General features: G+C 45.0%; 1 protein-coding gene and 1 pseudogene across 1 annotated transcript; one reads left to right on the top strand and one right to left on the bottom strand.

The window, feature by feature from the left end:
- Positions 1 to 902: 902 nt before the first annotated feature.
- LOC119533292 lies at positions 903 to 1,696 on the bottom strand (annotated as a pseudogene).
- Positions 1,697 to 2,100: 404 nt separating this feature from the next.
- Positions 2,101 to 14,258, top strand: MINAR1 (membrane integral NOTCH2 associated receptor 1). Its single transcript, XM_037835356.1, has 3 exons — positions 2,101 to 4,412; positions 8,811 to 9,065; positions 14,048 to 14,258. Exons 1-3 carry the CDS (start codon positions 2,115 to 2,117, stop codon positions 14,243 to 14,245), a joined length of 2,751 nt encoding a protein of 916 aa, XP_037691284.1. The 5' UTR covers positions 2,101 to 2,114; the 3' UTR covers positions 14,246 to 14,258.
- Positions 14,259 to 16,360: the final 2,102 nt, after the last annotated feature.

Raw genomic sequence — 16,360 nt, 5'->3', positions numbered from 1 at the left:
TATATTAAAAGAAAAGCTGTAAGCAATTGTTGAACTTTTGTTAATTATATGCATGCTGAAGTGTTTGGGGGAGTGCACACGTCTCCAATTTACTTTGAAGTGCATTAGAAAAAATAAGATGGCTTGTGATAGATAGATGGATAGTTATGTGACAAAGCAAGTAGAGTAAAATATTAGTGGTGGAATACAGATGGTGGATATGTGGGTGTTCACTGTAACATTTTTTCAACTTTGCTTTTTGTTTGAAAATTTGCATAAGAAAATATTGGAGGAGGGAAGATTTCCAGTTCAGAAAAAAAATCTATATTTTATAATCCAAATTCAAGCCCGGCTAACATTTTAGAGCCCATTATGTTCTTGCATTTTCATTTCCAATAATATACAATGTTATATAATTAAGATATTAATATATATACAAATTTGATTTTCAGATTTTTTTCATTCAATATTGTACCATAGTTTTTTTTTTTTTATAAAAAGTCTTCCTTATAATTTTTAAATTAAGGCATAATTTACATACAGTAATATTCATACTTTTTAGCGTATAGTTCTGTGAGTTTTGACAAATGCATATAGTCATGTAACCACAACCAAGAGCAAGATATAAAACATTTCCATCACCTTGGAAAATTTTTCTGTGGCCCTCTGTAGTCAACCCCTCCCTTCACATCCAGCCCCTGTCAACCACTGATCTGTTTGCCAGAATGTCATTAAAATGGAATCATATAATATGTAGCCTTTTAAGTCTGACTTCTTTCACTCAAGCCCAATCCATTTGCGATTCATCCATGTTTTTGCATGTATCAGCAGTTTGTTCCTTTTTATTGCTGAGTAGCATTCTGCTGTGTTGATGTACATTAATGTATTTTTTTTCACAAATAAGATTTTATTTTGTTTGAATTTTAAACAGATTCTTGGACTGGTGGCTCATAACCATCAGCTGGTTCCACTTTAGTACTTGTCTCATCTCCAGTTGCTTTTCCAGAACTACTACCTTCACTGTGAAGCTCCATGAGTTTTCCCAATTCAAACTTGGGCTTCTTCAGCTTTTTACTTTTCTAACAAATACATCATGGAGAGAATAGATAGATTGGCAAGCCTTTTCTCTGTCTTTACCAATGCTGTCTGGAATCAATTTATTAACCACTTCTTTCAAGTCATTTGTCTGTACCTCTTGGGTCATGATTTCTATCATCTTTTTCCGGATTTGGCAGACCTGTTGGTGCCGAGCATACGAGGTCTTCTGAATCTGATTGTTGCATTTTTTTGGTAAAACCATCAGAGAACAGACAAAGCAAATAACCATTGGTAGTTTTGACATCGGCATGAGCTTTTTGGACCATGGAACACATTTTGGACCATGGAACACATTTTGTCACGGGTAAGATCCATGCTATGCAAGTTGGTTAGGCAGCTTTTGCCCTGCACATCCTCAGTAATTAGCTTGAATTTTCTAAATGCAGCTTCATCATTCTGCAGATCAGCAAGGCTCACTTCAAAAACACGACCCTTAAGGCCATCAGATGCAATTTTGGTTCCTTGAGTCCTTGTAACTAGTGTTTTCCCAATATTTCTTACATTAAACATTGCTGGTGCTTTCACGTCATCCCACTCTTTCTTAGAAAATGGATCAACCACTTTCTTTTGGATCCTTTTTGCCACTTTTTGTAAGGCACTTGTTCTTGCCAACCACCATGGTGCTTCTCAGAGAGCCAAAAAGGCAATTTTTATGTTATAAAAATTCATTGTATATCATACCAAGGTTTATTTATGTATTTCCCTATTCCTGTTGTATTTTTTAACTAGTATAAATACCATTGCAGTGAATTGCCTAAATTGTTGTCATTGTCTTCAACAATATCTGTAGGGTAGATCCTAGAAAGGAATTACTAAGGCAAATGCTATGAATAGTTTTAAGGTCCTTAATGTGTGGTAGAGTATAATTAAAGAGTTTTTTCTTGTATTTCTTTATGTAGTTCATAAAGCATGCTTAACTTAAAACTTCACTGGTGTTTATAATCCTCTTTCTTCATCCCTCCTCCTTTTCCTTATACTGTCACTGTAGAACAGACCTGAAGTTTCTGTATATCAGCAAGCCTCTGCAATTCTAAATCATGGAGGCCAATCAGGAAATGTCTCTCTTCTTGGTGAAGATCCTGGAGGAACTAGATAGCAAGCAAAACACCGTGTCCTATCAGGACCTGTGCAAATCACTGTGCACCCGCTTTGACCTGTCGCAGCTGGCCAAGCTGAGAAGCATGCTCTTCTACACGGCTTGTCTCGATCCCAATTTTCCAGCCACCTTATTCAAAGACAAGATGAAATGCACCGTGAATAACCAGCAGTCAAAGAAAATCATGGTGGCAGCAGATATTGTGACCATCTTCAACCTGATCCAGATGAACGGGGGAGCCGCCAAGGAGAAGCTGCCCACGGGCCACCAGAAGGTGCGCAAGAAAGAGCACTCCTTTGACTCATGCAGGTCAGACACAGAGATCTGCAATGCGGCTGAGTGTGAGCCCCTGAACTGTGAGCTGAGCGAGCGGCCCTTCAGCCGGGGCTACCCCACCAGGCAGTCGTCCAAGTGCCGGAAGATGGACTGCAAGGACTGCCCGCAGTTTGTCCCTGCCTCCGAGCCCAACTTCCTGTTGGGAGTCAGCAAGGAGGGGAAGAACCGGGCCGCCTCCCTGGACAGGCTGCAGGCCCTGGCCCCATACTCTGTCGCCAGCCCTCAGCCCTGTGAGATGCAGAGAACCTGCTTCCCCATGAACATTGAGAACGAGTCCATTTCGGATCAAGACTCCCTGCCCCTCAACCAGGGCATCAAGGAGACCTTCATTTCCAATGAGGAGCCATTCGTGGTCCAGTCCTGTGTCCAGAAAAGGAATATTTTTAAAGAGGATTTTCATAATTTGATAGCAGCGTCCCCTGGTTTGGTAGGTCCTGCTAACAAAGTGGCAGGTGAGCACAGGGAGCCCCAGAATCGAAAGGAGCCGCACAAGCCCTTCTTTAATCACAGTTTTGAAATGCCCTACCACAGCCAGTACCTGAATCCGGTGTATTCTCCCGTTCCTGACAAAAGGCGGGTAAAGCACGAAAGCCTAGATGATCTTCAAGCCTCTACGTATTTTGGACCCACTACAGTGATGGGGGCCCAGGAAGCCAGGCGGTGTCCAGGGAGGCCAAGCAGGCAGACACCCTGGCCAGCCAAAAGCTGGAGCCTGAACACTGAAGAAGTTCCTGACTTTGAACGGTCCTTTTTCAACAGAAATCCTTCCGAGGAGAAGCTACACTATCCAAATTCCGGCAGCCAGTCCCCCAATTTCCCAACCCCAGACAGGTGCCAGGCTTACCTTGTACCAAAGGATCAGCAGCCCATGATCCCTGTTGGCTATGCATCGAAAGTGAACGGGCTCAAATCTAAAGAGATCTCGTCCTCAGTTGACCTGGAGAAGCACGAACCAGTCAAAAAGTTTAAAGACAAGAGCATTAGCTGCACCAGCGGGCAGCTCAGCTCAGACACCAGTAGCGTGGGCACCCAGACCGAGCAGCACGTGCTGGAGCCCAAGAAGTGCAAAGACTTGTGCAGCTCTGGTCAGGGCAAGTACGGCGACAGGCACTCCGTGAAGCAGTCAGATGATGACTCAGAAATCGTCAGCGATGACATCAGTGACATTTTCCGATTTCTTGATGACATGAGTATCAGTGGCTCAACGGGAGTGATACAGTCATCCTGCTACAATAGCACAGGGTCCTTGTCTCAGCTTCAAAAGTCAGACTGTGACAGTTCTCCGGAGCACAGCCTAACCCAAATCACCAATGGGGTCCCCAATAGCAAGAAAGACAAGTGCAACCGGCCCGAAAGCATCCACCGCTCGGAAGAAGAGTTGAAGACCAGCGTGTGCAAGCTGGTGCTGCGGATCGGTGAGATTGAACGGAAGCTCGAATCTCTGTCGGGTGTGCGTGAGGAAATATCCCAGGTCTTGGGCAAGCTAAACAAGCTGGATCAGAAAATGCAGCAACCCGAGAAGGTGAGTGTGCAGATAGATCTGAATTCCTTGACGAGCGAGCCTCCGTCCGAGGACAGTGCCTCTCCTCGGATGTTCCGTGCGCACAATGGCTCCCATGGACCTAAACTGGAGAACAATGCGGACTGGTGCTGTTCCGATGCTAGCGGAAGCAACAGTGAAAGCCTTCGCGTCAAGGCCTTAAAAAAAAGCCTCTTCACCAGGCCATCCTCCAGGTCCCTGACCGAGGAGAACAGTGCCACGGAATCCAAAATCGCCAGCATCTCCAACTCGCCCAGAGACTGGCGCACCATCACGTACGCCAACCGCATGGGCCTCAGTGAGGAGGAGACATCGGACAGAGGCCCAGGGGACAGTAAGGACTGGCACCGAAAATCGAAAGAGGTAATTTACATTTATGTTCATATAATTGGGCCTAGGCTTTAGAGTAGCCCTGGTGTATTCCAAAGCCTCGAGCATTACATCAAACAAGAAAGAGGGCTTCCCTCTGGGTGCTAGTTTTTCATCTAGATCTGGCAGGCTTTTCAAGTTAGAATAGAGAAGACAACATGGGCAAGTTGTTTGTCCCGCCAAGTTGTCAGTCCCGCCAAGTTGTCAGTCAGCGAGGAGGGGCACACGCTGTGATGGTGCCGACGAGAGAAAGTGCCCCTTGGATATTGGACAGGTGGTGTGAGAACAGATTTTCATAAAATGGCGAGTGTGTCGGAGGTGGCAGACATCACCAAGGATATCTCCTTGTCCGTTCTGGAAGAGCAGGATGCAGCCAAGGTAAAGAAAGAGAAGACTTGAAAGCATGCCACCAAATGCCCTTACATATGCTTTGTTGCATGGTGGTGTGCCTTTTTAAAAGTATGAGGTTTTTCCATTATAAGGTTAATAGATGATTCGTACAGAAAAGACGACAAATAAATAATTCATAGTTCCACCACCCAATGATAGCAACTCTTAACATGGTGTCTTCTTTTCCTTTTTAATTGTTTTTCCCTACACACTTGTACGTTCTGCTCCTTTGACATGAGTGTGAGCATTTTTGCATGCTTATGGCAGACTTTTTCCCATCAGTCCGAGAGTAAGGGCAGTGCACATATACTCAGATTCATTCTTCCTCTCAACCCGTTACTGAAACAATGACTTGTTTCAGTGGGACCTGTGGCTCCCCTTCTTCATTCTAAATGGGTTACGGTGGACCCTTTCTGGCCACAGCAATGCAATTTCAATTAGCTGTTTGTCCCGATTCCCTTCCCTGTTCCTAAAGGTCATTGGGTAGGTCACGGGGCCTCCTGAGGTCACAAGGTCCCGGCCATCAGAAAGAGGGAGTGACGACAGTGTGGGCTGCAGACACGCAAAGCCAGAGAAGGAGGCTGAGAGTGCTTCAAATAGTGCCAAAAAGGAAAAACTTTAAAAGCTGGGTCTCAAAGACATTTTCAGGGCCCAAAATGGAGAAGAGTAAATGAAAGAAGCATTTTTCTGTAATCCCAAAGAAACTCCTGGCGTCTTGGCACCACTCGACCCTCTGTAGCTGCCCACACCGTGTGGCACTGGAGAGACACCGGGTACAGTCTGTGTGGCTGGTGCCACAAAAGGCCCCTCATCTGGTCCCCCTGCTGCAGTCTCTCACCTGCCAGGGTCTGCCAGGTTCCTGGAGCCCAGATCATAGCTATTGTTGAAAAGTGGCCATTTAGAAGACTAGGTTAGGAGCTCCTATACAAATATCAAGTCAAATGGAACCAGCCATGCCTCTGATCTTTAAAATGCCAAAGCCCCTTGGAACCAATAGGAATAGCCACAGGCTTGAGAAGGGTCCATCTGAAATGCCCAGCACAAAGCTGCTAATATTTGGGAGGAGCCTCTCTGCACCTGGCCCTGACCTGACCCGGCCCGTGACCTGCTGGTCTGGACAGTCATCATGTATCGTCTTCTGTGACTCCATTTCTCCCTCCTGCTTTGTGGTTTCCTATCCCACCACCACCTCTGGGTGGATGAGGTCCAGCTCTGGCCTGCATTCTGGGCTTTACCCCATATCCCAGTGCCTCCTGGATGTCTTTTCCATGTGCCCCAAACCAGTCTCTTCTATTCCTTCAAAGTCAGTGTTCTTTCTTACTGTCTCCATTCTGGGGGTCACCATTCTAGCGGTTCCCCAAACTAGAGATATCCCTTTGACTGCTGACTTCCTTCTCTGGCTCTCTCATATCCAGTGTGGCTATTGGACCCTGCGGATTTATCTTTCGTGATGTCCCATGCATTTCTGCCTTCCTTTCCATTTTAGCACCCCCTCCCCCAAACCGCATGCCCACCTGGATTTTTTGGGCACATTTTAAACTGGTCTCCTCACTCATCTTCCTAACCATCCATCTCATCTCATAGATCACCCCTGCATACACGTTTCCTAAAAGTCCACTCTCTGTGCATGTGTGGTGCCTCCTATTCCCAGTGCTTCCTTATCTCCCCTTTGCTTCAGGGAAATGTTTCTGACTTCTTAGCCAGGCCTGCAAAGCCCTCTATTTCCTGGCAACTGGGACTTTCACATACTTTCCTCAAACACTAAGGCTCGATTATACCCAGACTGGGCCCTGCTCTCCTTGACAAGTCTACTAGTTTTCCCCCAAATATGCCACGCTCACTCATTCAATCACGCATTCAGTAAATATTAATTGAGCATCTATTATGGCCAGGTCCTATCCACTTCCAAACCTTTTTTCACATGATTCCTCCACCAAGAATGCCTTGTCCCCCCTTCTCTGCAGATCTAAGTCCTATGATCTCCTCAAGGCCTTTTAAATCATAGTCTCTGAAAGCTTTCTTAGGGATTATTGCTGCTTTCTGATGTCTAGTCCTTAGTCCTCTTTGTTCAGCTGTGGTAGATATAGACTTTTATTAAAAATCGTGTGTATATGTATACTGTATATGCACATGCATATACATACACAGTACATATATATACTGACTGACAAATTAGAATGCAAACTCCTGGATGGTAGGAACAGGGAGGCAGGTGTGGGCAGTACTTAAGCTTTCTGTCTTGAAAGTGAGGTGGGTTCAAATCCTGGCTCTACCCTTACTAGCTGTGCAACATTGGGGCAGTCTCTTAACCTCTGTGATCTGAGTTTCCTTCTCCATAACATGGACATAATAATAGTTACAGCCTCAGAAATGTTGTTGAGAAGATTTAATGAGGTAATGTCTATTTAGCACCAAGCACCTGAGCATCGTGGTGGACACACGGTGGACCCTTGATGAATTGTAATTACGACTGCAGCAGCTGCTGCTGTAATTATTATCCCGCCACCCGCCCCAGCTTGGCATGGGGCCCTGCAGGCCACAGGAGCTCAGTGAGGGCTGGGTAGTAGAGATGAGCTGAATAAATAAAATCGGTGAAGCTTCTTAGAAGATACTTGACTTTGATGAGCTAGAAAGTAAGAGAGAAACTCATTTTCTTGTTTAGGTTTGGCAAATTTATCCTGCTTTCTCCGTGTCAGTGTCAGCAATCTGGATGGTTTGGGATGGCTGAATGTTATGCTGTATTTGGGCATGGGTCCATGGGTCCTGATTGCTGATAGGGGTGTGTGTGCTTGTGGTCCCAGTCCATGTGTACGGTTACACACACTCACACACACACTGTTTGCTCATCACACGTACATTCACGAATGTTCACACATAAACTCTCACTCTCATGACACTGTAATTCATTCTCCTTCCATTACTTATGTACACACCCCTCTACTTTCTTATTTTTCCTGTCTTTATAGCTCATATACACAACACTGTTTTTGCTCGGCTTCATGAACGTGCCTTCATGTCATTGATACCAAACCTTTTGACAAACATTGATGAAGTGCCTTCCATTTGTTGGTACTCCTTTGTTGGAAGGGTGAATTAAAAGATGAACAAAACATTCCCCTACTATCAAGGAACTCACATTCCAGAGGAAGAGGCAGACAGATGAACAGACAATTAAAGTTCCATGTGACAAATGCTGGCTTAGAGATCTGTGCACAGTCCTAAGTGGTCACATAGATGATCACTGACCCACTCTGTAGTCAGGGAGGACTTCCTGGAGGAAGCAACATCTTTATGGAACTCTAAATGACAAATATAAGTTATAAATAGAAAATATCAGAAGACCTGGCTACACCAGGCTTTACTGAGAACAGACCAGTGCCCTGATCTGCAACTCAAGGACTAAGAAGATGGCTAGTTGGCCGAGGCACGTTCCGACTGCCACACCTTTCCAGTTCCCTTACCTTGAAGGCTGTGCAGTGTCTCTGAAAGGGGAAAATCACTAGAGGCTCCCAACATGAATTTCTGGCTTGGCTTCTTCCCTTCAGAGATGCAGCATAGTGTCAGTGGCTTCAGCAAGCTGTTTGAGGAAAGGAACCACATCTTTTACTTTCGTGTACCAGGTACAAACAGGTAGAAGAAAGAGGGGACGGTAACACTCACTGATTTAGCAAAGAATCTCTGCAGCCTGGTTATCTGGTTTAAATTCCAACTTTACCCCTTACTAGCTGTGCATTCTGAGCTCTTACAATGGGGGTTAATAATGGTAGTAATGGTGTGAAGATTAGAAAAAATCATCTTTTCCTGGTACAGAAATGTTAGCTCAGTACTATTATCACTGTAAACTTTTCCTAGAGTATTTCCCCCAATACAGGTATACTTTCTATTTGTTTTTAAATCACTGCATTTTGCTCTCTGGAGGCCTTCAGGGGCTAGTGATGACAAGCTGTGAAATCAGACAGCGTCTGTGCTTGCCTCTCTGGACTTTTCTGTGCCCCTCTGCAGGGAGACAGGCAGTACGACATCCCCCCACAGCACCGCCTGCCCAAGCAGCCCAAAGACGGCTTCCTGGTGGAGCAGGTGTTCAGCCCCCACCCCTACCCCGCCTCCCTCAAAGCCCACATGAAGAGCAACCCCCTGTACACGGACATGCGCCTAACGGAGCTGGCCGAGGTGAAGCGGGGCCAGCCTTCCTGGACCATCGAGGAGTATGCACGGAACGCGGGGGAGAAGGGCAAGCTGACAGCCCTGGACCTGCAGGTGAGCCTCTCCCCTTCCTGGGGAGGGGGGCCGGTCACGCCCAGGCTGATGCAGGACTGGATCACGGACGGTGTGGACCAGACTGCTCCCCACCCTTCAGCCCCCTGGGGCCCCTAAATGGATTCTGAACTTTAATGCATCATAGAGCAGAGATTTTTTTTTTTTTTTTTTTTAACAAGGGGATTGTTGCTTTGCTTGTTTGTTTTTAAACATTTAGTAGTGGGACTGTTTGGTTGCTTTTTTTTTTTAAAAAAAAAAACATCTGATTTGCTAAAGATGTATTTAAGACTCCGTATGATGTGCAGATTCTAATCTTTGCTCACAAGACTTGAGCTGAACTGTTTAATGAAATACAAGCTGATTTCTCCTTCCATATGTAGCACGAGGGATAAGCATATTTGTGGGAGCCAAGCTTTGGATTATGTTTCCAAATGGAGCAGCCCCAGGTAAGAGCCATCCCCGGAAGCTCTGTGAATGCGGTGTGGCTGGAGGGCATGTTTTCTGTTCGCTGGCAGGCCCGGCTGGGTTTTGGCAACTCTTTTGTTTTGGTGGGCAGCTCTGCCTCCTTCCATTCACACCGTTCGTATCTGTGTGTCCACATCACCACAGGAGCAAAGGGGGCCCAGTCCCCCACCCACCAAAGGGTGCAGTTGGAAGGAGCTGCCTGTGAGGGTCAGTATGGCCAGGGGCCCCTGCAGCAGCCTCACTTTAAAACAGAGGGCTACACAAGGTGCGGTGCCATGGAGAGGAAAGAACTTGGGATCCAGCCTGTGCTGGGTCTGATCCAGGCTCCTTAGCTGTGTGACCTGCAGCTGTCACTTCACCACTGGCAGCACAGGGTTCCTCACGTATTCTATGGGTAGAATGATATCTAACTGCAGAGCCATTGTGAGCCTTGAAAATAATGTATTTAAAGCACCTGGCGTTAATTAAGCCCTGGAAAAGAAGGCAATTGGAGGCAGGTCAAATGATGCTGAAATCCATAAACTTTGTATGGTGCTTTTGACAACGGTCCCTCAGTTCGAGTCACAGCGGCCTGCAAGCAGGGACTGTTACACTTCTCTCCATTTCATGACTGAGGAAACTGAGGCCCTGAGAAGCTTCATAACTTGCCTGAGGTCAGACAAGTCTAAACTCTTATTGGGCCATTGACTGTGTCTTATGTTCTTTCTCTTGTTACCTCTACACCATTTCATATTTCTGTTGATGGAGTTTACTGGAGCTTTGTGCCATTAAAAAGTGATTAAAATGACATTTGTTTACACTGGAGCTTAAATGACAGCAATGGTGGGGAGAGGGCAGATCTGGCCAGATCCTGGGAGTGAGGCTTAGGGGGCAGCAGGAACGTCTCTGGCTCCCTCCGAGCCCCTTTTTCCTGTGCATCATCTCATGCTCTTTTGTGTGCTGCATGTCACCTCCTGTCCTGTCACCTGCCCACTGGCCTGCAGGCTAGAGAAGGATTTGATTCTCCCCCAGGTGGGTCCTGTGTGCTGCCCTCCGTGGGTACCTGCAGCAGGAGAGTCAGAAAGGAAACGGAGGTGCAAATGGCCCCACTGGGGCTGTAACTAATATTTCACCAGTATCATGGGGTGATCTCAAAAGGTTCAGGTTAATTTAATGAGTCATCAGTTGAGAAACATCTTTTTAAAGGTTGGGAGAAGGGGGAGAATTGGGACATTTTGCTTCTACACACATGTGTGATTTTAATATGCCAATATTTATAAGCATAAGAACAAAGTGTTAAACAAATAAAAATAGATATTCAGGTTACAGAGCCTTAGGTGACATCACTTACAAATACAAAGAATAGTGTAGCCAGTTGCCCAGAATATGAGGAAATAGCGATTTCAGTAGCCTTGTGGGGGTGTCTGCAGCAAAGCCGACCTAGCATTGTGAGACTGATAAAGGCAGAAAGGCACAGCTTATTTGTTTTCATCTCTTTTCCAGAGACACAGATACGGTCTCAGGGCAGCTTTGGGATCTGGGCCATCTTCTTGGGATCCCTTGGAGTTGAGATAAAAATTCATCATCAGTGGTGCCCAGTTGAAGGTGGAGGCAAAAGTCCGGGCCCTGTTTTTACTTCCAACCCCGGGCAGGCCTAATGAACAACTGAGTACGCTTGCCCGTGTCCCTTGAAGCCTTGATATTACCTCTCTGCTACTTGGTGTCATCAGAGCTTGCAGTTATTGAAAAAAACTAATTAAAAATAGTTTATTTCTCAGGTTGAATCCCAGCCCATAAAGTGTATACAGCTATGAAGGGAAGCCAATTTCCTTCTATCTGAGCCAGAGGGAAAAAGGCACAAAATCTGATGGGTTATTTATACACTGTTTACATTCTGGGCCAGTCCTGGGGAGATTGTGATGGAGTGGAGGTTGTTTCAGTCCTGACGGCCAGAGCCTGTCTTCGGGGTGCCGGGGCAGGGATGGCTGCTAGTCCAGCCCTCTGCCTGAACCCGACCTTTGTGGGTGCACCGCCCAACCCTGCCCAGCAGACTGCCAGGGTATGTGGCCATCCTGGGCCCATCTCTCCCTCCTAGAGTGTCCATTAAACTGCTGAAGAGTTTTTGGGCCAAGGAGAGTAGACAGGTTTGAGTGTCCGTGGAGGGTGGGGGATGAGGGGAGGGCAGGGTCTGTGGCTCACACACAAGAACACACGTTCTAATGGCCAGAGCCCGGCAGTAGTGGAACTGCTCTGGGCAGCTCAGGGGACACCGTGGTTCCTGGGCCTCTAGCAGAGGATGCGGTAGCAGGAGCTTCCTGAAAAATCTGAAGGGCCAGACAGACTACACTGCTTGTTAAGGTCTTTCCAGCATTGGGAGTGTGCCAGTACCCAGTGTGGGCATCTCAGGGGGCCAGCACCCCCTTCCACCTTTCTACATAATGGGAAATATTTGACAACTGTCTTTAAACACTGTGCCTCAGTGAGAAAGGGGACCTGAGGGAATTTTAGCGACCCATAAGTCCTATTTTCTTTCCATTGTACCACATTGTGTAGGATGTACTAGCACAGGACTCAGCAATTTTTTTTTCTGTAAAGGGCCAGATAGTAAATAGTTTAGGCTTGACTGGCCTTAGGGTTTCTGTCCCAGTTGCTCAACTCTGAAGCAGTGCGAGAGTAGCTGGTGAGAGTAGCCATAGGAAATGTGTAAATGAATGGGTGTGGCTCTGTTCCAGCAAGACTGTATTTATGGACACTGCGATTTGAATTTCATATAATGGTCACACCACAAAATAGTATTCTTCTTTGGATTTTTTTTTTCCACCATTGGACAATGTAAAAACCATCCTTATTTCATGGGTCATACTAAGACTGGCAGGAGGCCAGGCCTGGCCCATGGGCCATAGACTGCCCACTCTGATTCTAGAAGGCTATTAGCAACAGGAGAGCAGTAAAGAGGGCAGAGGAAAAGATAGTACATGGGGCTTCAGACCCCAGAGGTAGAGACAGCATTCTCAAAGGAATACTTGGAAAAGAGTTAATGAATGGAAGTTTACAGTGGTGTGGGCAGGATTTAAGGGACCAACGGAGCTGGTGAAGTATCCAGGGGCCAGTTGCAGGGAGAAGCTGTTGCCACCCTTAGATTTGAAGGCTAAGGGAAGGGGGCTGTTTCTGAGACAGACGAGGCCCCTAGCTGTGCAAGCAGGTACCAGCCAAGACCTGCTACACCACCAAACTGCAGCCCAGCAGGGAGGGAGCTGGGGGAGTGAACCCCGCAACCCCTCTCTCCTCCCATCCCCACTGCCTGAACCCAGCTGGCAGCCACAGGGCAGGGAGACCCCTGCACACAGGGGGACAGAGAGAAAGGCCAAAAAGTGCCAAGGGTGGATCTAGAAGTGCAAGTGCAGAATAACCACCATATCTTAGAATAATCAGTATTCCACCAGGAATCTGGTACAACTGAGTTTGTCTTTTTTTTTTAAGTTTTGAGGGCTTTGTTTTTGATCTTGTCAGTATATGTGTTTGTGTGTGTGTGGGGGGGGGTGATTTTTAACATGCACATGTTTATGAGTATTAAACAATCCAAGATAACTTTCAAAATGTGTATCTTATCTGTGTTTCAAAGCTTTAGGGTGACCTCACTTGAAATTGCAATGTATTGTCGCTTTTATGTGACACATATTATTAAATGCTTGCCATAAAATGAGAACACTGCCTTTCTGCATGGAAATAGATTATAACCATCGACGTAGAATGGAATTCATAGGCAATACAGGTTAAAGAGGATATTTCTCTGGCAGACAGTCCATTAATCTCAGGGAGACCAGGAGACAGATGCCATTGGTGGCTTTCCTTTTGGGGAAGTTGCTCCACGTCTGGAACTATAGCCAAGGCAAGCCCGGTGTGGGGACAGGTCTGCTGTGGGTTTGTAGACCTTGACTTTGAGCCATGGCCTGACCTGCTCAGGCAAATGTTTGAAATGGAAATATTTTATGTTTGGTTTGAGCTGCTCATCTTGGAGGTGCCCTTGATTTTCAATAGACACTTTTCTGAGGAACTGAATCACAGCAATTTGATAGCCTTGCTTTAAGCAGATCTGTTATTCAAGCCTGTTGGTAGAGAGTGTTTTTCAACGAGTTTCACTGCTTCCCTAATAATGGAGCCAGCCTGCCTCAAAGTACAACTGTTTTCTACTATGGCCTTTTGCCTTCTGACTGGGAAATAAGTGCAAACCTGTTCTTGATTGGATGGCTTTGTTTGTTCTGCCCCATTTTGATTGTGTATAGAAGACCTGTGGGTTTCCCTGTGTCAAAAACATCATGGTGCTGTAATAAGGGAGGGACACTGCAATCTGTGATCTTTGAAGCCTGAGTCCCGTTGCAGCCCTTAGGCTGGGGGTGGTGGGACAGCGTTCTGTTCACTTGCTCATCTCTAACGACCAGCTGAAGACACCTCCTAAAGGCTTCAGGACACGATTGTCAGGACACCTTTGACATGGTTTCACGTACTCACCATATTTCTAACGTCTTTTTCACTTTTAGACGCAAGAATCTTTAAACCCAAACAACTTAGAATATTGGATGGAAGATATTTATACTCCAGGCTACGATTCATTACTAAAACGTAAAGAAGCCGAGTTCAGACGAGCCAAGGTCTGCAAGATAGCTGCTTTGATTGCCGCTGCCGCATGCACGGTCATCCTCGTCATTGTCGTGCCCATCTGCACCATGAAATCATGAGCCTGTGGGCACAGATCACGTACAACTAACTTAGGACCATCAATGCTTTCTCTGTATTTTGAGATGTTACAGCAAAGTTCTTAACAGTTTGCTGACACAGAGATGAAATCATGGCGGTTTTTCTGCAAATGCAGAAAATGGTCTTCAGAAGCATACATTCTTGAAAGAAATCTACCTACCTATTATTAGCTTTGGCTTAGTTACACTTTGAAGCATTTTTAGAACTGCAATATTTTTTCCTACCAAAAGAATGTAATGGACTACCAGTAGAAACAAATTGAATTCCAAGCAAAAAAAAAAAAAAAAAAAAAAAGAAAAAGAAAAAGAAAAAGGAAGATGAATTGGTTTATTTCCATTTTGATGAAGTTTCTTGGTGGGGAATATACCATACAGAAGATAAAGACATTTAATACATGCTTCTATTGAGAAAGTAAAGACAGATAACAAGATGAGAAGAAAAAAGGAAATGTTCTATTTTCTTTAATGTTCTTAGACCATTGTTGGAGAAGTAACAGGGTACATATCCATAAAGGATGTTGCTTCTCTGATGACTTTTGAAAAGGGCTGCCGACTTTTCATTCTTGCCCTTCTGTCACCATTATGGTCCTCATTACAGATCTTCATGGAAACATTCTGGCCCTCCATCGTTATGCCCAGAGTAAGAAGGAGCTGGCCTGCCAAATTAGGCATGGCATGAAGTGTGTTCTTTCTCCTTAATGGGCCAATGTATTCAGGCTGGGAGGCTTACCCCCCCTACCCTGAGGTGTGGGGGATGCTTGCCTATGACGTAAATTCAATATTTAAAAATCATGACTACCCCAAAGGATTTCCTATTCTTGCTTGGCGTATGTCACCATTCCTTGATTTTCTGTCTCTTGGCGGTATACCAGATGCTCTGCTTGTCATACATGAGTTGAAGGGTTTGGAACTTGTCTTTGTGCCTTGAAGAGCAGAGACAATAGCTAACTTCGGCATTCTAACTGTATAAACCGTGGTTTCCATGCACCACTGATGTCAGCCATGTCCAATGGCTTTACAAAGATCTTGAAAGCTTGTCCAGTAATATGATAAAGACACTGAGATATTCTCACCTACCCCAAAAAACATACTCCAGAGTTTTGAATACTTGTCAGCAGTGCAAAAAATATTACCGATTTAATGTTTATCTATCTATATGTCTATCTAAATATCTGGTTATTGTTTATTGTCTTCTCTGTTAAATAACTTGAAAGCAAGATTTCTCCAGTGTCCAGGCAGCAATTAGAATTTCTTCAGATTTTGATCTCAATTTCCACCTGCTGAATGGTGCTTTGGCAATAATTGGACAGGAGTCCTTTTCAGCATCTGATTCTAATGTCTTGTTACAAGCTAAAGAAAATATGATTGACAGAAACCAGTTCCCTTTAAATTCTTTTGGGAACAAGATAAAATATAAATAAATGTTGGTAATAAGAATAATCACTCTGGATGCTATAATAAATTCCAGTAAGAGAGATTGGGAAGCATCTCAATTTCTAAAGCAATAGAAGTCCAGCATCCATTCTAAAAACTTCCAAATAATGCTTAGCTTGCTGTGTCTAATTCTACTACTCACCATTAAGAGGTAGTCCATAACTTTTATGATGTTAGCAAATGAGGGATGGATGCTTTCATCTATAATGAACCTTTATTTTTAAAGATCTCCATCTATTTCTATTATCATGTTTATGTATGAATTTTCAATTAGACGATTGAAACTTGAACCTTAGTATGGAAAATAGGATTTATAATTGAAAATGAAAAGAAAAATATATATATTAAGATCTGTTGTCAGAATTTTAGTCTTTGGGTGCTTTGTTTTGGATTGGTCACATTAAATAAGGTTGCTTCTTTCACCCTAAAGGGGATATGAGATTATTACACTTGGGAGTTGCCATCTTACCTTACCTCTAACCAACAGGTCTCTATCCCACATCCTAGCCCACCACTCTTCCCTTCGTCACAGATTTAGGTTGGTAATTCCCAACCTCTTGTTTTGTAATTAGCAGAAAAGTGGAGATGTACTTACAGGACCTGACTCCTCCATTTGATAAGAAGGAACATGGAGGCTGGACCAAACCACTTTTTCCACTGCCC

Source organism: Choloepus didactylus, chromosome 4, assembly GCF_015220235.1.
Source record: "Choloepus didactylus isolate mChoDid1 chromosome 4, mChoDid1.pri, whole genome shotgun sequence".
In the NCBI taxonomy this organism is placed as follows: Eukaryota; Metazoa; Chordata; class Mammalia; order Pilosa; family Megalonychidae; genus Choloepus; species Choloepus didactylus.
This window is presented reverse-complemented; position numbering and strand designations above follow the sequence as displayed.